The following is a 22357-nucleotide window of genomic DNA, read 5'->3' on the forward strand; positions in this document are numbered from 1 at the left end:
CCACCTCCTCTCCTCTGAGGTCTTGATTGAGCTCTGCGGCCCCGAGAAAACAGCAGCTTCCTCCTGAGCCGGCCATGTTTCATGTTGGGACTATTAAAACAAGTCACCCTATCCACCCACTCCCAGCCCTTTCTCCAGAAACTGAACTCAATTATTACGGAGACGAACTCCTCATCACCACAAGTTCGCAGAGTGTGGCTAATCTGATCTGATCCGTTATTAGCAGCATTTTTCATCTTTATGGCGGAGCTAACAAGCCTTTGAAATCGTTAATAGCTGGGAATGTTCAAATCTCTCGTTGAACATGAAGATGAATGAAAGGAGGATCACTGAACATTAATCTCACTGTGCTCTCTGCGTACTTATATTTTGTGGGGGAACGTCTGAAGCATTCACAAGCAGTTCTCATGAAACAGGGATTTTCACAAAAGAAATCACACAGTTTAAGGTGATCTCTCACGCGACTAGTTTTATTTCATTTAAACCTAAAGCACACACTGACGCTTGTGCAGAAGCGGGAATTACAGATGATTTATCACAGACAGCTTGAAATAAGGAAAGGATTACAGAGGAATGCATTACCAAAGGCTTATTTCAGTAACAGCAAATTGGGACATTGCTTTTTAAAAAGGAGCAATAATGAATCACACAGCCGTTTCTTGTAGAAACATCCAGGTGCTCATTTTGTAAGAGCCGCAGAAAAAACGACAACTTCATGAACCATTTGAAAAGCAAACAGTGCACTGCACATCTGACAGTCGGTTATATATATAAAAACAAAACATGAAGGCATGACTGTAAAAGCAAAGGCAAGGTGGGATGCTCTTAGTAACCAAAAGGAGAGCTGTCAATATGTTTGTTAACAGAGATGGGGTCAAGGGTTAAGAGCAGGTAATCAGGCAAAGTTTGAGTGATGGATGAGGTGGTATCAGAGGGGGAATGACTTCACAGAGCCGCACAGTTTAACCTGTCTGTATCTGTGTTTCTGTGTGTGTCGTACTCAACAAAGAGGGGACAAATCATTCATGAAACGTATCAGTTAGCTGGTAAAGATAAACTCACTTAAGGAAATATTCCTGCCAGACACTGAATGGATACACACTCATCGCACAGCCCCCATCCTCCCACCTCTTTTAGACAGCTCCATCTTTCTTGGGAGTCTCGGGGTCATCTGCCAGCGACCTGTTGTCAATGGCCCGGCTTCGGCCTCCAGACGGCATTAATCTGTCATGATAAGTTCTGCTTAAGTTGCTGCATTGGTACCTGAAGCTTCATCCTAGTGCTGGTGTCAGTGTGTTTTCCCTCGTTTCTCTTCGGTCTGTTTTCTAATCCACGCGAGGGGGAGCATCCCCGCCTGCCAGTCTGACTCTGCGGCCTCACGTCACAGGTTGCACAGCCTCTCCTCCTCTTCCTCCACCAGACTCCTGCCAGGAATGAACCAGAGAAATACGTAAACGTACAAAGTACAGGTGACCACATTGAAGCACTCACAGGTAGACATAACATTGCAATTTCTTGAGCTTTAAGTTTCCTCTTGGCATCTCACCCTAAAGATTGCAATAACTGATATCTTTGAACGCAATAACAAGCTGTAAACACAACATTGACATCATCTTATGAAGCTGATATGATGTACTAGTTAGCAAACAGCTGATTATTTACACATCCAGCAGACATGGAGCAACTTTATCATTCATTTGACGTCATGTTTGTGGCCACCAGATGAATGTTAATCCAACATTTAATCTCTTTTCACTCTGTTTTTTGTCTCTACCAACTCCTGAGAAAGTATCTGGCTCTTCAGCTGCTAAATGCTTCACTGTGTTTACAAGCTAGTCTCTAACTGTGGCTGTCTGCTGTTTGATGCTGGGAATGTAACATATAGTGAGTTTTAAAAAAGCTATTTACTGAACACAGCTGTCTGCGACATCTGGAAACGCTGGTGATGAGAGAGATGAGAACCGCAGCAGTAAAGCTGCGAGCCAGAAAAGCAAAGCAATGAGCTGAAAGATGTTTTTTAGCTCAGTGGTGCTGAGGAGAGTCATTTAATTCATTGTTAATATAAAAGTATGAATTAACGCAGCTTTCATATACAGTAGGACCTGCAGTACAGTCATCCACTGCACTCAACTAAAAAGGATCTTGTCCCTGGTCGAGCTACTTGTTGCCGAGTCATGCAGCAGCGTGAGCACACCACAATGAACAGCAGAATGAATTACAGTATAATATGGTTCACATTAGCAGACAGCAAAAGCAGTCAGCATCTGCCTCAACTGCTCAGAGATGCTTTCACAGGCGATAAGCTACCCGGTAATGGCAGCCCAGGGTCATTAGGGGCTGTTGTGCAGACAGTTTGCCACGGCACGGAGAGAATAAACAACCACCATTTTCATTTCTTATTCATGGTTTTAATCACGGATGACAAAACATCCAGTAAACCTTTAAAAAAAAAAGGGAGGACAAAAAGTTGGCGTTGACTGTGTGCCTTTCCTGTGCCTTTAATGTCTTTGGGACTTTGGGTTGGGTAACAAGAGGGAATTAAAACTGTGGCGAATTTGGAAATTTGTGTAAAGAGACGGCTGACATTAACAGGCTGGCGTGGAGAAGAGCTGGCAGTGGCCCAGCGCTGACATGTGAGGCGCTCTTTGCCCATTCTAATGAGGCGTTGTGAGGGTCTGAGCGCAGGTCTGCAGCAGGGCCCCCTGGGGGTCAGATGCAGCCACATATGCGACAGAGGGACCAGGAGGAAGTCCGTGGCAGCAGGATGAGGCGGCGGTTAAAGTGCGTCAGTCCGCATACCAGGATGACAGATAATTAAACAACGTCAGAGGAATGAGGGAATGTCAAGAAACGTCTTGAAGTACATGATGCAGTACAGGATACTGCCTCATATTCAGGAGCCGTTTCCTGTGACCCCAGTTGGCCTGTGATGTCAGTCCTTTGTTTGCAAGAATATCTTAAAATGGACAATGTGGATGTCCAGGTGGCATTATGAGACGATATTCAAGACACTTACGCAGAAACTTATTGTCAAAAAACAATGCTGGACACATCATTTCCAAGTGTTTTCTCACGTGATTCACGATTTGCTCACACAGTATGCGTGGAATGTCAAAGAGAGTATCGAGTTCATTTAAATCGAATGAAATCATCCCAGGGTTATTGTGTGCTTTGCCGCTAACAGCTAATTCTCCTCGACAGGTTTAAATAATGCGTGGCACCGCAGGGGACGTCTGTTTTCATTTGACCCCCTACCGCAGAGACGGGGATCTACAATACATGTCAGGGAAGTCTCTGCAATTCACATTTTAATTGCAATCAGAAACTTCAGCAGTTGACTTTATGACACCTTTAACGGGAGAAGTAATCAGTGAAACCACCTGGTGCAGTGTTTTTGTTGGAACGAACACCTCCATGTTCTCCAGCAGACATGGCGGTCCATCTCTGACCCAGAGTGCTGGTTCACAGTTGTCCTGTTGACTGACAGTCTCGCTGACAGTTGGACCTCACTGTTTGAAAGGTCTCCTTATCTTCTCCGGTATAATTGTACGTTGTGTACGCCACACAGCCAATTGAGGGGTCTCGTTTAAGAACAAAGACCGACAGCTCTTTTTTCGAGGAGAATGAGAGTTGTGAGGGTATATAAGGGCTGTGTGTGTATATATATATATATATATATATATATATATATATATATATATAAGACAGCTCAGAGAATTGCATCAGCACTAATATTATGGCCGTTATAACATATTAAAAGGTAAATGTAATTATTGCTGTAAGTCAACCCCAGACACTGTTGTATACGGAGCTTATTCAGGATGAAAACTCACAACTTGAATGCATGTGTTACTTTAATAAATAAGACCAAATAAATGCATTTGGGCAGAGTTAACAGGCTATCTTATTCTTTTCATTTCCTCTCATCAGTCAAATAATATACATTTATAATTAGTTTTATTCGCCAAAAATGTTTGCACATTTAAGGAATTTGAGTCTGGTGTCTAGTAGCTCTCAACATGGGCAAAATAAATATGCATATATAAACATATTTATATAAAATTAACAATGGACATGAGTACATATTTATATATATATATATATATAAGTAAAAGCTGTTAATATAAGTTTACCAATTGCGCAAGGGTGAGTGTTAGTGCAAAGAGTGCTGGAATAAATACTGAATGGATAATGTAATGAAGTTATTATGTATACATGCTGTAAATACAGCCTGCATGGATTGATATTTGTCAGTAGATTCTAGTTTATGCACTAATTCAGTCTAATTTAAAAGTCTATTTCATGTCTTTGCTACATTTCGCTGTACATTCCTCATATAAATGTTTAATCTGTAACAGTTAATGTTCAGTATTTTTGTATTATGTGGGTGTATTAATGATGACTAGCAACTGCATTACTAGAAGGGACCCTTTAAACTAAAAATCAGTTTAGTCAGTTCCAAGTATATTTTTATGTTTGCAAGATAACCTGAACCTCAGTTTTGTCTTAAATTGTGAAGCACAGATCATTATTATTATTATTCAGAGCAGTTTTGCAAAAATAAATAAAAAAACGAACTGATCAGATATATTCGTGTCTGACCTGTAGGCAGTAATTTCCATGTCTCTGGCCATCTTCTCACTGAGCAGCTCCTTGTAGTCTTCACACTGCTCCTTCATCTGCACTTTGAAGTCGGCCTTCTGGTGCTGCATTTCATCTATAGTACACTGAATAACACACACACACATGCACACACACAGCAGAGTGGGATTAGAGGGTGGGAATAAAGGACAGAATTAGTCCAAACCACTGGTCCTTTACAGCCTATGATTGATCGTTAATCAGTCCACTCTCAGACCTCCATCTCAGCAATCTCGTCCATGTATGCAGCCGTCTTCCTCTCAACCTCGTCTTCCAGTTCCTCGTTACACTGGTCAAGCTCAGCGAGCTCCTTTTGTAGCTCTGAAATCTACAGAAATACAGACGAAACGCAGCAGAGGTTATTCATTCAAATATACTTCAAACAATGATTTCCAGTTTGTTATCTTGTTAGTAATGTAACGATGGTCCCTTCATGGCCACTGTCGTGTTTCTGGCCACCTAGAAAAAATGAAATCCCATATTTACTCTTCTTTAGCTTCAAATCTCGGCAACTACGGAGAACTACATTTGCATTTTGTCTGCCATCTGATGCTGAGCAGGTAGTTATTTCATTAGAGTATTTTAAACGTGAGCTAGCAGTGTGACTCTATTGATATCAGATGATGAATCCTACTGACTTTGATCCAGTGCTAACACAAGGTTGACATTTTTGGTTTTAAGGTGATATTTCTCAATAACTATTGGATCGATCGCCATTAAATTTGGTACATAGACGTCTCCCTCAGGATCAATTTAAATAACTTTTGGTACCCCTTACTCTAGCGCTGTCAAAGTTAAAATAAACAAACACCTGCCATTCCTACCAGCTTTGTAATTTTTGATAATTAGCAATGTTGGCATGCTAAAACGCTAAACCAAGATAGTAAACATTCCTGCTTAAAATCAGCATGTTAGAAATGTCATGTTAGCATGTTGACGTTAGCATTTAGCTCAAAGTTCTTGTAGCTTCTAAGTCTTGACAGTAACTGGAAATGGGAATAATGAAGGCAGAATTCGTGGGTCTCTGTGGGTTAATCACCACAAATAATCACATTAAAAATGATAGAAATTTAGCTCTACCGAACCAGAACAACTAACTGAATACCCCTCCTGACCCAAGAGTGTTGGAGAAGCTATGGTTGCCTTCAGAAAAACACTAAAGACCCCGTCTAGAGCCCTTGTTTGGTTTGTTGGTTCTGGGCTACTATAGAAACATGGTGGCGCAACATGGCGGACTCCATGGAAGAGGACCTGCTCTGCTTGTAGATATGAAGGGCTTATTCTAAGCTGACGTAAACGATTCTTATTTCAGGTGATTATACACTCATGAAACAGTCTCTTTCTGCTAACAGAGCGCCCTAAGTCCTACACTCTGGTCCTTTAAGTACGCCAATCAAACCAACCTTCACGGATAAAACAGGTTCCTTCACCCCCCTGTGTCTGAAGCTGTGGTGTCCTGCCGTGAGTAATTACAGCAATCACAGAAGTTCAACAATTAGCTGTCACAGCCAGATGGGGATCCATGCGGTCGTGCTCGTCTTTCAGCGAGATCATGTGAGCAGAAGAAGACCCTGGTAACAACTCACAGGCTGATGATGACTCCCAAACCTGGTCGAGTCACTTACTCCCACACTCCTCCGCTCCCCCTGGCATGATAAGTGAGGTCTGGGCCGTGTGCGAGTAGTGGCGTACGACCCCATCAGTGGCTGCTCTATTATATACATTTCTGCGTCAGGGCTGATTTCACTGCAATCTGTTTGTTTGGCCATGTTGTGTCTCAGCGAGAAACCAGACCCGAGGCATCCATCACAGGCGAGAGAGGAAACAGAGCAGATCAAGCCGTGCTGTTCATCCGTCAGGCTGGATTGAGCAGAACTGGGGATTGTGTGCTGCACGTTAGAGAAAAGTAGATGATGTTGGGAGAGTTCTGCTGTGGTTACAGAGGCTCATTGTTTATTTAAAGAGCTGGAGGTAGACCTGCAGCCACAGTAATGAGAACTAAACCACCGTGTTTGTTACAGATGTGGTTAGGTGTCAGCTGTGGTCGGACCACTGATGGATGTTCAGGAGGCTAATGTGAAGGAAGAGGAGGTAGTGTCTGGAGTCACCTGGTGATTTCACTGTTTCGTCTCCTTATTGATGCCTCACTTTGCGATTTCATTCTAAGCTCCCTTGCTTTCATTTTTCTGCTGGTTGGATGACAAATATCCGATGAAGGTTCATTTCCTCTCTTCCGTTTGCAGAGTCAGTGTGTGTGTCAAGTTTTAAGACGTTTATGACGCTGCAGGCGCTCTGAAAAGACTGTACTTAATAACTGAGGACACGGAGGGCAATAAATCCCGTCTGAGCTGAAGCCGAGCCCTTCACATCTCCTGCTGAAAGTGTCAGCAGGATCTCCCACACTGTTGCTCTGCTGTCACTCAGCTGCCCTCTACTCCCTCCGCCTGCTGTGCGAAACCATTCATTCTCACCATCGTGTCTGATTTAGGAGCCGACGGCCGAAGCAGAGGCAGTTGAGGGTTGTAAGACTCCACTTTGGTCAGTAAAGAGGTGGGAAATGTGTTATGGGGAAAATGTGAATCAGAAGGCTGTAACTGAAGGATTTAAAGGACGTGTAAGTGTGAGGGTCAAGGGTCAGTTCATCCGCCAAAAATACACATTTATTTTGCCTTACTTGGCAGTAGAGTTACCAGCATGCAGACAGTTGTGTTTTTATTTGCAGAGGTTTAGAAGTATCACTTTCTGAGATGTATACTCAAAACTACAATTTTGTTACCTTTGGACAGAGCCATGCTAGCAGTTTACCCGTTTCCAGTCTTCGTGCTAAGCTAATCAGCTGCAGCTTTATATCTAGTGCACACGTATGATAGTGGTATCAATCTTCTAATCTAACTCCATGCAAGGACGTTGATAAGAGTAGCTGGCTTAGTGCAGATGTTTGCACAATATGTTGTTGAGATTTGTACATTGCAGAAATCTGAGAAACAGTCATCTCAAAATCTTTGCAAAAAAACCCAAATCCCATGGTGAGCAGCAGTGAGTCCACTCACCAGCATCTTGATCTCACTGATGTCCTTTATCTTTGACACGTCTTTGACTGTTGACCCTCCGGCTCTTCCTTCTGCCAGTTGTTTTCCATCAACTTGGCGACTCACAGCAGAGGAGGCAGCGCCACACTCGCACTGCAAAGACAGGAAAAAGAGGAAGAAGCGCAGTCGTGAAAGTTACGACCTTTCAGTTTGAGTCTGCAAATGCACGGGACCGTGGAGGATAGTGCTTTCTTTTGGGCAGTTAAGTGCACTCTGACAGCGGAGGAAAGAGCAATCAGAGCCTCTCATGCCGGCTGATGGGTGAACCTCTCCTCATGTGCCCCACACTTCTGATTAGATGGAACAAATGCTGCAGAAATGGGACATGAGTGTGTACAGGTGTGTGGGAGTCCGCCAGCAATCACCATTACTGCTCAGACCCAAGAGCAATCATTTTTTAGCATTGAGACAATTGCGTCTGGTAATTGAGGGCGGGCAGACAGGACGGTGTCCAGCTGGCGAGAGAAGAAACTGAGTGGGAGGGAGAGAGATAGACGGGGTTTGGGGAGCAAGAAACACACCGACGCATCTAGACAGACATACAAATACAGAAATACGCTGGATAACCTTCAGCAATGCTTTAAAATGAAGGATATACACACACACACACACCAGCGTCCACTCCAGTACTGCTGAGGAGCCTGGGAAGGCGGCCAGCAGTCTGATTACAGCCGTGACCTCTGAACCGGGCAGACATCCTCGACCCACAGGAGGTCAGACCCACCGGAGCTATAGTCTGACCCCAATGCAGCACGCCTTAGCTTGCAACACACACACACACACACACACACAGGTAGACAAAGGCATTCTGTTCGGGTCCAGTCCTGAACCTCTGATTCTCAAGTTCTTCCCCCGTGTTGTGTTAAGAGGGAAGGAAAACAAATGGGAGTATCGTTGTGTGATTTGTGGAAGTTGAGATTTACATTCTGGACCTGAGTGAGACGTTTCAGAGGGAGAGAGAAGGTGACCAGCAGTCAGGAGGAGGGTGAGGATGGCAGCCGGCGGTTGAAGAAGTACTCAGATCATTTAACTTAAATAAAAGTAGCAATGTGACAAATTTAAAATGCTCCAACTAAAAGCAATTCAAAATCCGAGTGAAGTAAAACTACACAAAATGCACTTTAAATATCAAATTTAAAAGTACTTGCTCTGCAGAAAAATGTCCTTTGTCACTGATATACATACTATCACATAAGAGGTTATTAAACCTGATGCATGAATGTGAAAGTGCCATTTTACTGTTGTAGATGGTGAAGGTTCAGCTGGCGTTTCTTTATATTCAGTCAAGTAGTTTAGTCCTGTGGTTGACACACTTAAAAATGTAAGTATCAAACACGCATTATTACTTGGCAGTTAAATATTTAACATGTATTCCAACACGAAAACAATCAGTAAATAACACTTATACAATATAATATAACATGTTCATTTATTGAGATGCCCCTATGGACCTTGTTATAGGAGGTAAAGTTCAGGAGAAGTAAACATGAAGTGTAATTATGAATACTGATGTTAAATTAAGCTATGATGAGTTTTCACTGTTAATTTAACATCTCTATTACATGTTGATGCCTCCATGACCAAGTTAAGCAGATGAGACTGAGGACAGCTATGTAGAAGAAAAGATGTTGACTTTGCATAATATGTCGCTTGACAGAGTTCTCATGTGTGTCCTGGTGTTCTCATGTTTCCTTACCTCCTCATCCCTCACTCCCTACCCTGGTGTTCTCATGTTTCCTTACCTCCTCATCCCTCACTCCCTACCCTGGTGTTCTCATGTTTCCTTACCTCCTCATCCCTCACTCCCGTAACTGTCCGTGCTGGATCCGTCCCCGTTGTTTTAAAAAGCTAAATAAGTTATTAGCATAACGTCATGCAGCTAGCCAAACCTGTCTGGTGTACAGCTAGTACAGAAGCTTTGCATGTACTGCTTCCCTTTCCCGCGAGTCTGCTCTCTGATTGTGAGGTCAGGCTGATCTGATATCAGCTCTTTGGCTGCAGAATCTCCGCCAAAGTTCTCCTCTCAAACGGGTCTTGGAGGAGAATTTATGATTATTATAATTTTTTTTTGTGTGGCTCATGGTGGGGCCATGCCCCATGGCACTCTATTGACCAGCCGCCACTGCATTTGGCACCAAAAGGCTTGCACTTCATGACATGCTTGTGTTACAGCGTGTTGTACCTGGAGGCTCTCGGCCAGCTGGCAGTAGTACTCCTTTACATCCAGGACCGGAGTGATGTCAGGGCTGCCAAATGTAATGGCTGCCACCGCTCCTGTCGTCCCTTCAGCCGGCTGCAGCAGACTCTCCACGGCCTGCTCATACAAACACAGTGGTGAAGTACATTCACATCCTTCACTCAGTGGTGAAATGTAACCGAGTACAAGTGTTGTACTCAAGTTGAACTTTGAGGTACTTGTACTTTACTTGATTACCATTGTATGCTACTTTATACTTCTAATAGTATAACAAATATTGCACTTTTTATTCCACTATAGATGTATATTTGACAGCTCTACTTGAGATTTTACATAAAAAGCATGTGATCACTTCATAAAATACGATGCATAAATGATTAAACTGCTAAATTACTACTTAAAGTAGTTAAAATGTGCTCCACATCGACCAGCTAGTACAAATGCTGCTAATAACAAATCAATACATATAATACAATAATTTAGCACAGAAAATGGCCATCAATACTTTTACTTTAAGTACATTTTAATAATATTTGGAATGCAGGACTTGTACTTGTCGTGTTTTTTACAGAGTGGTGCTGATATCTTTACTCAACTAAATCATTCGAATATGTTTAAGTTAATGTCAGCGTTATCTGTAAAACAACTTTGTGTTGAAGGTAAAAGTAATTGTTATGCAGACAAATGATCCCTGTGAGTGTCAAAACAAATATATTCTGGATAATTAGATTACTATTACGAATACATGAATGTATAAGTAACATTTTAATATCGGAGTTGGTCGAGGCGGAACTAATTTGATCTATTTATATAACTGTTGATATTTGCATTACATTTCATGAGCATATCATAAGTTTTTGATCTTAAATTGTAATGTAACTAGTAGCTAAAGCTGTCAAATACAAAAAAAGTACAATATTTGCCTCTGAATTTTAGTGCAGTAGAAGTACAATGCATGAAATAGAAATACTGTAGTACTTCAAATATGTGCTAAAATACAGTATTTGCGTCAATGTACTTAGTTTCATTCCACCTCTTCAAATACAAACACATGCAGTACATCTTGGTGTATTTAGACACACGTCAAAGACCTCAACATACTTGTCTTCAGCTTCCAATATGTAGCCGCTTTAGTAAAAATAAAAACCCCACACCCATTACGGAGATAAATGAACCGCTGCAGAGCTGCAGTGGCAGTCTTAACATTTTCCACTCCACCTAAATAACGACATGGCTGCCGATTTGTCAGGGGAATATGGGGGTATCTGAAAGTGCTGATAACAACAACAGTTAATAAAACAAAGGGAACTTCAGTTTTCATTTGGTATTCAGCTGCATTTCCCGGACCGTGAGTTATCGAGCGTGTCCCAGAGGGAGTGTGTTAAACGCCGGGCGGCCCGGCTTTGCAGAGAAAAACACAGTGTGATGGAGTTGGTCCTGCTTCAGCTGCCTCTCTCTCCTTCTCCCTCCCTCTCCCTACAGCCTCCAGATCTGACACTGGGACGCGTCTGTCATCTCCTGGCGAGGTGGAGAATATTGTAGAAGGTGGAGAGAACAGGGTGTGTACGGATGTGATAAAGGTAATGATGTGAATTGGATATGGTTGCAAGCGTGTCCCTATTTCAAAGCAGTAGTTTGACATTTTGTGTTGTGTGCGTATTCGCTTTCACGTCAAGAGTTACATGAGAAGATGTCACTGTGGTGATATGTGGACGTTCAGACACAGCGATGAGAATTCTCACTCGTGTCGTTCATGTGAAGTTGACCTCTCGGTTTGGTTCATACGCCCCAAACAGCCGATATGCAGACAGTACTGATGTTAGCTGTACACTAGCTAGCCTAGTCTCTGTGTGTGTGTGTGTGTGTGGTGTGTGTGTGTGTGTCGTGTGTGGGGTGTGGCCTGAATGATCTGAGAACTCTGTTTTTTTCTGTTATTTAGCTTCAGTCCCCTTTCCTCTCGTCTCAGTTTATGATTATGGATCAGTGGAAATTTTGACTGGTTGCACGATAGCCTCAATTACATAATTTGTGTTTCAATCCTCTCCCCATGTGTTGGCTCTTCATCAAGGTGAGTGGGGTCATCACAGCTGTGATTGTCACCACAGGCCTGGGCATTTCTCCATCACTCCTTTCCAACCTAAACGCCTCATTTTGAGTCACTTTCATGGCTATAAACAACTCCTGTTTCCTCACGGTGCAGCTATATATCCTCTCTCCCCCCCTCACCATCGTGTGCTGGTCCACCATGTTGGCCAGCTGCTCCTCGTAGATATCCACTTGCTCCCTCAGCGCCAAACACTCTGCTGTCACAGCATCGACTTCCTGCAAAGAAAAGCAAATTAAAAAGAGAACAAGGCTGCAGGTAAAGAAGTTCAACTTCATTTCTGGAGGAGGAACACATTTGTGTAGTATATCACACCACAGGTTGGGGGGAAAAAAAGCTTTCTTTCTGCACTGAACAACCATCAGCACATCCACCTGTTTCACTGAACAGCAAGTAGACACCGCAATGCAGAGGAAGGGGGAGGAGGAGGAGGAGGAAGATCAGAAGGAGGCTAACTAGACACAAAAGCCGTGTCCACCAATCTATCCGCCAGCAGGGGTTCTCAGCTCATCCACTCTTTTAAAATAACCAGATTCATTTGTGTTGGATGCAATTACTGTGGGTGCCGGCATTTACGTTCGGACACATGTAGAGAGAGTTTGGTGGTGAAGTTGTGGAGCCTGGCAGGGAGGGTGGCAGGGTCCATGATGGACAGCAGCGAGTAAAAGTAGTCTGGTCCTGCAGCTGCCGGTGTTCAGCCGCTGAGGGACAACTTGTCAGCAGCATTAAGTCTTTTTGAGCACTTAGGGGCAGCAGAACAAGCTGTAAACACGACATTGACATAACAGCACCTAATTAAGTCAATTTAGCAGATACATTTGGAACTGTTGCCTATTGTTAGCATCCAGGAGAGCAACATTAGCATTAATCTGCAGTCGTGTTCTGTCCACCTGACAAATGTGAGTCAGCTCTATTTTAGTCTTTACCAACTCCTCAGGAAAATATCCGTCTCTTTATCAGCTAAATGCTCCACTCTCCTCACTGGCTAGATAACGGTCAGTCAGCTGTTAAAGTGGAGATATTCTGCTAAAAGCTATGCTGGTGAGAGGGATCCAGAACATACTGAAACTTTAAATATTTGCTACCAACAATGCAAAATTATTTTTTTCCAAACAGAGCTCCGCCCCATTGAGACCAATGGAAAAGAGCACTGAGAAAAACAGAAATCTGTCAGGTACAATAACCAAAACTGCTATAACTCAAGCAGAAAATTGTGGAATATATCGCTCACAGTAAGAAGATGATTGTTAAAACAACTTGAAGTTTCTCAATATTTAAAAATCAAGTGCTATTTTCTCCCTAATGAGGACCCTCTGCGGTCTAAACCGGTAAGCGCTTTAACAGACATGTCTGCCTAAATAAAGGCTTTCAATTTAACTTCTCTCCTTATCCTGCCTAAGAGTGTGCAACGAACACTTCCTTTTTTTCAATTTTTTTGCTCCCAGCACTACTTATGAAACAGACTGATTATCATTGATAGTGATTGGATTTTAATTCTGGTGCTCATTTCACTTGCACCTGCACCTTGCTGCAGCCAACTAGGTCTAGCAACGCGAGACGTGAGTGGAACAAAATATAAAGCTGGAGGAGAACTGGCGGGAGAGACAAAATACACTATCTCGTAGTATACTGAAAAACAAACCAAACATGCCTTGTTTCATCACCATTATGTTGAGAGAACTGCAACTAGCTATGAGTTGAGCTGGGCTGTGCTCGCTCCTCTGCCTCCCTGTCGGTTTCCCACCAAGTCTCGTCACCCTGCAGCTGCTTCCAATTCAGAACCAGAGAACTGAGCCAGCAGGAACATTACGGCACCGTATTACAGCCTGCATTACATCTGTAAGGGAGAAATTAAAGCCTCCCTCGCATCTGGCGCGGCTGGGAGGAGATGGGCTCTGGCATGTGTGAGGGGGGGTAAATGGAAAAGTTGGTGGCTCAGGTTGCAGTGGGCCGTCAGCCCAGACTGTGTGACTGCTGGTGATCAACACCCATTGGGTAGCGCTGCAGAGGAGCAGCTGTCCAGAGCTTCAACTGATTCACCAGGCCGAGGGGAGGTGGAGCAGGGAGAGGCTCAACACTGCCATCTAGTGCTCAAGGTACATTATCACAACAAAAGGTCTGATCATTTATAGCAGTTACAAGTTCTACTCTCATTCTATTTCTATGGGTGCAACTGAAATGTAGGATCCAGTGCTTTTGCAGGTTGATTATAGTTGTTAAAAAGTAGTTGCTATTGTTTGTTTGCTTTTGAAAAAAAACAAACTAAATTGGTCAAAGAACATACTCCAACTTTCGTATTACTGGATGTTTATTTCTCGTCTGTACAAAAGTAATAATCGTTTGTTTAGAAACACTTTAGTGTAGATGTTGGTAGTTCATTTCATATTCTTTGTAGGAGTCAATTTTTCTAAATCCTTGTTACAGCCGAGACTTCCACTCATTTGTCAGTCGTCTTCCAGGTACGGATGCTATTGTATACACAAACTGTTACCTCAGCCACATCTCGTCGTCCCTGCTGGAGGAGGATCCTCTGCTGTGCAGCCTTCTCGTATTCTTTCATGTGATGCTCGAGCTCCTTCTGCAGGTCCTCGGTGTCGCACAGAATCTCATCCTGCAGGGAGACGCGGTGACGACAGTGATGGATCTCGACAAGGTTAAAGATCAGTGCTGCTTGTCACCGTACGAACCGAAGTAAAATTGATGGGACGGAGTGAGGAGTGCAATGGACAGTCTATGAGAAAACCCGATTCAGGAATGTCACACAGACAAACATGCAGCGGAGCAGACACACCCAGCAGCAGCACCCTACCCTCTCCCTGCGCAGTCTTTCCACCACTGCATCCAGACTGTATTCGGGCTCGGCCACAGTGGAGCCGATGCTGGAGGAGGCTCGTCGACTGTTCAGCTTCTCCTCTAGCTCCACAATCTGACATTCAAGAGACTCATTCTCCTCCTCAAAACAATGGGCCTAAAGGACACAGAGGCGGATTAAACGGCTACATATGGTTTATAGATGTACTGCTTCATTCACCAAGACCAAAGGCATGATGCAGCAGAGGGAATATACAGTGCTGATGTGTCATTGGGAGACGTTTTTCCTCACCAGTTCAATAAGTCTGACCAGTCGGTCATTGAGGGCAGCTATGATGGTGCGGTCGTGGACAAATCGGTTCAGACCCTCCTTGTTGAGGGCCTTGGCAGCTACAAAGTCTAACCGGTCACAGTCACCGCCACACTTGTCAACGGCCGCACCCCTGAGAGGAAGACACAAAGTACCAAAGACTAGACTGGGTTTTGAAGGATCCGAGGGGAGATCATTTGATCCACCTTGATGACCGTCACAAAGTCGACAGTAAAACATTTATTTGCCACATTCAGAAGGAAACGCACAAAAAAGGTGCGTCTACAGTTCAGCATCACCGTCACGGTAAATGAACAGAGACTATGCTGTGATTACACCCGTGAGCACAAAAGGCATTTGTCATTACCATTCAGAAAAATCTGCTGGCACTACATGTAAACTCTACCAGGTACACAAACTACAACCAGGTTCATGAGCTTTGCACCCAAACATTTGTCTCCGTTCACAAACATCTCAACTTCTACATATATTGAAGTGGAACAACACTCCAGTCTTAAAATTTGTAAAGTGCAGCCCATATTCTGAAGTCGCCCTCTACCCAGAGACCCACACTGACCTGACAGAGGCCCGGTACTGGCCTGCACACTGAACACTCAACCCTCCGCGTCGACTCCAGCTATCATCCTCAAACAGCTTGCGGTAGGAAGACACTCTGAGCACGGCCATGGCTTTGGTCTGGTCCAAACAGAACTACTACAGGCAAATAGTGGCAGCAGGTCCACGGTGGGGTTTTATATTCACTAAGGATGAGAATGTAGCAGTGAGGTGAAGGATCTCTCACCGGCCACTGAGTGGACTAAATATACCGTGAACATCAGCCAGTAACGATGTCACATGTGCCTGAAGAGTGAGGCCTCAAAAAACATTGTACAATTGTTGTTTCTCAAAATAGCAAAGCGGTCAATAAACAAGGCGTGGTTTAATGGAAAAACAAAAACAGCTTTAGACAGTTTTATTTCTCTTAAATAAATTAACAGCACCAAAAATCTGAAAGTGGAAAGCATGGTGCGAGTGTTTCCTCATGTACCTTTAAATGTACCTTAATTTCATGAACAGACAAAACTGAAGACAAAGAAGCACAACGGAGCCACACAGATACATCAGCTGGTACAGCGGGATAAGAGGTTATATATTGATTCTGTGTTTAACACGATGAGGATAGTATAAAAGACAAAATGAAAAAAATAAATGGCTATTGTAAAATGTCTCTCTCAACTCTTCATTCAGGGTCAGGCCACCTTCTGTCAAAGCTGGGCTTGATAAAAAACAATCAGAATTTAGTGTATTGATGGCAATCCGGCAGAAAAAAAAAAAAAGCGCAACTTCAGCCCAACAGGCATTTATATAAGTGCCATGACAGTCAGTGTTGTCACATTACAGAATGTGCTCACAATCGTCTCCAAACATTAAATCCACAGAAGCTCAAAAGGGGAATTAATGTCATAAATGTGAATATTTTTGTCGACTGGGAGAACTACTGCTGACATCTCTAAAACTGTAAAAGAGGAAAACGTTTAAAGAGGAAATGACAGTCCATTATACACACACACACACACACACACACAGCAGAGAAGTTCCTTATTTCAATAACAAGTTTCGCAAAAGTGACTACAGAATGTCCTCAGTGACACAAAGACTGCACCCTGCAGAGTGATGGTCCGTTACATTGTGCACACAGAAAGAGCCGCAGCACCTAAAACGATCTGGATTTACCATTACCAACACAACGGCTGTGCCTCGGCATCACAACAGCCTAAAACAATGAGAAATGAGCTTTAAGATGTGGCCGAAGTGAGGAAAAAGGACACGTAAACAAACACCGACATCAACAGCACCACCTTCATGACAAACAGGACAAACTGCAGACACCACCACAGATTTGCGTCACCATACCGACAGTCAAATACCCATGAAACAGGGAAACGATCACTATTTAAGACATCAGGAACCACGGAGGGAGACTCCTCCCTTGATTCTGGTTAAGTAGGAAGTTAGTGTGTTAACATACTTGTTTTGTAACTCAAGAGGAACTGGCAAAATACGAGACGCAAGGCTCACGGCTGGAGTTACAAGAAACAGCAAACACTCACGACAGAGTTCTCGATAACAGGATGATAAAAACAAGCAAGGAATATCTTAAAAGCAATGCAGAGCTGAAAATAAACCATATTGTAGTAGAAACCAGAAACTGTTCAGATGAACAAAGAAAAATTATATATAAATAACAGTTAAAATACAATGAGTATGGTAACAAATAGTTCTTGAAGATATCTATAATAATGTCCCCTCAGTTAAAACAGATTGTCGTGATTTATCTAAAGCTTAAACATTCTTAGTGATTCATTTCCACAATTATCCCATTTCTAACCATTTGCTTTTTACTGCTGTTCAGTCTACGTCCTAAAACTTCAGTAAATCTCCTCTTCTTTAGTGTAATTAATCTACGGCTACATAGTGTTTTCACATTCTTACCACTCACTGTTCAGGGGTAGTTTTGGCATGATCACCTCCACTAGGAAGTGTCAGCTGAGGGCGAGGACGACTCTATTGCGGAGACACGGGGCCTTAAGGTCATAAGAAAGTGCGTAGGCATCAGTTCAAACCTAACCCAAGTGCTTCCCAATCCAGCGAGGGGTCATTCTGTGATATGACACTTGGTGAAATCACCACAGCTTCAGTGAAGTCTCAAGTTCCTCTAGCTTGAGAGTTTGTCAAAGGGTAGGGTGCAAAACAGCTGCACTGGTCTCCGATAGATGACTAAATATCATGTAAATCAGGTCCAACAGTAAGGCAGGTTGGGAATCCACTCCAAACCCGACCAACGCCGTGAGGTACCATCGGTCTCGGTTACTCCTCGTCTCCTGCCATGAGGAAACCCAGGATGAAGTTGATGGCTTTCTGCCGGTCGTGTGGCGTCTGCCTGCCCATCAGCTTGGGAGGGGGACGGATGAGGAGGCTGGCAAAGAGTGTCGCTAAAATAAAAAGAAGCAGGACAATAAGGTCAAGAAAAGACACTTCTATCTCGTCAAATAATAGAAAACAGTTTTCCATGTTCTGTATTACCGGCAGCATGAAGACAAAATACACCATTAAAACATTCATGTCCCTGTAGCCAACCCTTGTGGTTTGTCAGGATATTTAGCAGAATGGCTACCATAAGGATGACGGGTAAAAGTCCTGACTGACAGAAAATCACAGGTAATGAGACTAAATAATTTGTGCTCTCCCCAACTACTGCATCACCCACAATGCCTTTAAACAAGGTACAGTACATTAGTCTGAACTCTGCGCTCTAAAGACGAACACATCTCAAGGACGGGGTACCATTACATGTTTTTTTTAATTGTAGCTTGAATTTAATACTGGCACAAAAGTGCCGTATTTTGTGTAAACATTTACAGAAAATAATAATAGTCACACTGGATTATGAGGATTGATGTTACCAGATTCTTCGTATTTGTGGGATAAATACAACAAACATATCGAGCCACACAACAAACCATTTAGACTACAATGGACTTATTTTTCTTCAGATGTTGTTGTGTCTATGTTGTCTATTCATGTTGTTCCAATCGATCGAGACCGATCGATTAGAAACAACTGGCTGTTCAACGAGTGTAGTGAGCATTAAGGTAGGAGGTTTCCACTTCATACCTATGAGGCTGGCCGTCAGGTTGTTGTTGTGCGAGTGCTTGAGAAGCTCCTTCAGAAAAGCCATCAAGTAGCGAAACACGTTGCGGTGAGCTGGGGGCAACTGGGAGATTAACTGTCAAAAGTAGAGAAAGGTTAGCCATACACATTACTGTATGCAGTATAAGACAAAGAAACATCCTGGGATACTACTGAGCTAAGACATAGCCTTTCTACACTTTCCTATACAGCTGCATTCAAATAAACTTCAAAATTCCTCAGAAAAAAATGCCTAACTGGTCTACATCGTACAGATAACTACATGGTATATTAAAGGAATAGGTTGGATCTCTTTAAGTGGGATTGTATGAGGTACGTATCCATAGTCAGTGTAAACCTACAGTAGATGGTGGTAGAAGTAAAAGCACAGAAGCTAAGCAAAGTAATGACGGGGAACTGAAGCGTCACTGCACCTGCTTGCAGAGGCGGCTGTCGTGAGCGCATTCCAGGCACCGCTGGTAGAGTTCATAACACACCACTGGCTCTGGCAAGGCCTCCAAGAAGATCAGCAGAGCCTCAGCGACAGAGTGGTTACAACCCGCTACATGAACAGTTCAGGAAGAACAAGCAAATATGGAGCGCTGTAGACATATTGAGAGGAAGGGCCCCTTCTAACGCTGACCTCCTAGCTTACTACTATTAAATCGTCATAATGCTAATAACAGTGACACATCCTCAAGAACAAGACACAACAGGACCAATGAGTTAATTGAGTTAGCATGAACGTATGTGTCTTATTGCCGCTCTGTGTCTTATTTGATGCACTGTTTGGCATTTCAGTGATTGCAGGACTGGGTCTTGGGGGGGACCGGCTCCATAAACAAGGATACAGATGGAGTCTGGGATGCTGGTGTCCAGACAGTCTATGATGCTCTGCAGCTCCTCTTGTAGTCCTGGTGTCTGGAACAAGTCCTCCTGGGAGACAGACAGAGACGGAACATTTAAGAAAGTTCACACAAGTACCTCTGTGCACAATCAGTATATGCTGGTTCGTTATGTAGTTATTGTGTCACGCGCATACAAATGCTCACCCAACATTAAGAAAAGCGTGGCCTGTAAATCATCATATAATGAGGAATAAAACATGAAATGAACTTCATCTTCAGACTTGCATAAATCACTTTCTCTTCAGGGAGACCAGTAAACCCGTCTGTTTCTGCAACTAATGCCAATGAGCATGAATGCGACGGTGCACACAGACCTTCAGAAGGCTCCATGCTGTAGTCATCAGGACAATAAGCTTATAACTTAGGTTTGTACCCAACTTAAAAAAAAAAGCATCTTTCTTTGTATATCAGGAACTATTTTCTATTAGGATCACAATGATTACACTGTAACGAATTTTTGAAAAATAGATGAAAAAAAACGGCCCTACTCCCCAGAATAAATTACATTTAAACACTCAGTGAGTCAGCTAAAAAAAATGCACAAAGAAAAAATAAAACACTCAAAACAAGGCAGTTCTCTCAGCTCATGAAAGGATTTGTAGATACACAGTTTCACAGGACAGCAACACAGCATACTGTGATATTGCAAGTGATTATCTGGGATATTATCACGTTATAGCATAAGGGCCTTTCCTTGGTCTTTAAGGGTGTAATACATGAAAGTGGCAGTTAATGGACCATTCTCAACAAAAAACAAATCTCAACTACATCCCTCAATTCACAGTCTTATCAACTCTCATGATATACATCCGTTGAGGTTGCCAGTATCTTATCAGTTGTGGCCAGTATTTAACAAGCTGACACAAGTTAGTATTGTATTAGTTGTATTTGATCAGTAGTAGCGAGTATTTGATCAGTTGTGGCGAGTATTTGATCAGTAGTGGCCCTCTCACCTGATCACAGGACCTGGTGAAGAGATGGTTGACAAGAATCCAGACTTCTTTGGGGATCTTTAGAGGTTTGTCCTCAGTACTCACCTTTGACTTTTCCTGATGAGAGACAACACAGTCAGGTTATTGTACACTCACAAATGGTAGCAGTGACATTAGATTATTTCCTGGAATAATAAACCAATATCCCCTTATTTATTTATTCCACGAAAATGATTGAAATCATGACATTATTCCAATGCTGTGAGATTCATAGAGACTTCTCATCAATTAGTGATGGAGTAGGAGGTAAAGTGAGGTCAGGATTATTTCTAGGGTCTGCAAACTCAAATGAAGGAGAACCATTTATTTAAAAAAAAGAAGAAAAAAAGAAAGAAAAAGGGCTGGATATCACATTCTTGTCGCTGCAAATGGATTCCTGAGACTCACGGGAGACGTCCAAAAATAACCAGAGCTAGTGAGGCTGCACAGAGATGCAGAGGAAACTGGAGTGGGCCTTTAACGGGGGACAATGCTAACATGCACAATTAATGGCATATTCTGTAAATTGTCAACTGTGAACATTCAGGGTATTTACAGTGTGGTGAATCTTCCAGAGGAGATTCAAAACCAAGAACGCTTCAATATAAATGTATATATTGTTACATTCTTCGGAAACTAAGTGGATATCTGTTTACTCGTGCAGCTACTCAGTTTCACTGATCAGTAACAACCGGTAGTTGTGAAATGGAAGAGACGACATTTGTTCAGCTAAGCTCAAACACTGCTATGTTTGCGCTTGTTTACGCGCACACAGATTATAACTAAGCTGGCACGGTCTGCTCTGTGATTGCCTTTAGGGTCAACAAGTGTTGCGCTTGTCAGCTTTCTGAAATGTAGAGTATGCAGCGATTCCATTTTCTGATTAGCTAGTGAAGCCACTTTCTAAATCAACCTCAGGGCAGAAAATACTGGAGCCGATATTGACTGCACGTTCAAGGAATAGTCCGACATTTTAGAAAGTACACTTTGTTCCTTACGCATACATCTATTTCTACTACAGCATGTGAATCTTTATGGTTAAAGTGAGACATTAACAGGATGTAGTCCACACTGCGGGCGTTTGCTGATATCATTTCCTCACATGAATGATTCTGATAATACTAGAACCACTTTATCTTTATGACATGAGCGACCGAGGAAGGTCAATAAAGTGTCATAAAGCACATGCTTGGTCTTTTAAGGTAATATTGACCCTGATTTTCCCTGATGGCAGATCACTATTGAGCTAATATTTTACCTTTTCCATGTAGCTGTCCTCTCCCTGAGCAAGTCAGCCCACAACCACAGTGAAGAGTTGGAAAGGAATGATCAAGGCAATTAGAGGCGATGAAAGGAAACAAAAGAAGAAAGAACAAAGTAGATAGAAGAAGTATGCATGAACACAGAATCACAAGATAAGATTATGGATTGTTCTTGAATAAATCATTGATCAAATCCACCAAGCCAGTAGGAAAATGGAATAGTTCAAACAGAAATAAAAAGGAGTACTGAATGACAGTATATTCCTAACCAAAATCGGATTCATTGTAAAATAGCAACATGGACAGACTGAGGTGAATGTGTGAAGACCAGAGGAGTCTATTTATGGCCTAACCTGAGTCAGCTTTCCCTGTTT

At 42.8% G+C, this 22357-nt stretch overlaps 2 protein-coding genes across 6 annotated transcripts in view; both read right to left on the reverse strand.

The window, feature by feature from the left end:
• Positions 1–452: 452 nt before the first annotated feature.
• On the reverse strand, positions 453–15862 carry vimr2 (vimentin-related 2). Its single transcript, XM_079268112.1, has 10 exons — positions 15730–15862; positions 15135–15285; positions 14841–14999; positions 14523–14642; positions 12154–12249; positions 9913–10044; positions 7692–7823; positions 4859–4969; positions 4603–4727; positions 453–1424 (listed from the first exon to the last, which is right to left on the reverse strand). Exons 1-10 carry the CDS (start codon positions 15837–15839, stop codon positions 1382–1384), a joined length of 1179 nt encoding a protein of 392 aa, XP_079124238.1. The 5' UTR covers positions 15840–15862; the 3' UTR covers positions 453–1381.
• A 218-nt stretch (positions 15863–16080) lies between these two features.
• ocrl (OCRL inositol polyphosphate-5-phosphatase) overlaps positions 16081–22357 on the reverse strand; it is an 18444-nt gene continuing 12167 nt past the window's right edge. For 4 of the 5 annotated variants that reach the window (XM_079268419.1, XM_079268418.1, XM_079268422.1 and 1 more), the window contains exons 18-23: positions 21980–22003; positions 20704–20799; positions 19694–19778; positions 19277–19404; positions 18828–18939; positions 16081–18145 (exon numbers count right to left, since the gene is read on the reverse strand). In XM_079268419.1, the coding sequence (XP_079124545.1) occupies positions 18021–18145; positions 18828–18939; positions 19277–19404; positions 19694–19778; positions 20704–20799; positions 21980–22003 (570 nt within the window). In that variant the 3' untranslated portion in view covers positions 16081–18020. The remainder of the gene's footprint in view (positions 18146–18827; positions 18940–19276; positions 19405–19693; positions 19779–20703; positions 20800–21979; positions 22004–22357) is intronic. The other variant, XM_079268420.1, reaches the window with a different exon arrangement.

Source organism: Melanostigma gelatinosum (genome assembly GCF_949748355.1).
Source record: "Melanostigma gelatinosum genome assembly, chromosome: 5".
NCBI classification, from domain to species: Eukaryota; Metazoa; Chordata; class Actinopteri; order Perciformes; family Zoarcidae; genus Melanostigma; species Melanostigma gelatinosum.

Excerpts from the sequence above, each read along its gene's own strand:
- vimr2 (XM_079268112.1), bottom strand. The coding sequence starts at position 15,839 with ATGGCCGTGCTCAGAGTGTCTTCCTACCGCAAGCTGTTTGAGGATGAT. Across the intron at positions 12,250-14,522 it reads GACGACGAGATGTGGCTGAG|GAAGTCGATGCTGTGACAGC; the intron begins GTAACAGTTTGT and ends TTTTCTTTGCAG. Across the intron at positions 10,045-12,153 it reads TGGTGGACCAGCACACGATG|GCCGTGGAGAGTCTGCTGCA; the intron begins GTGAGGGGGGGA and ends TTGTATGAGCAG.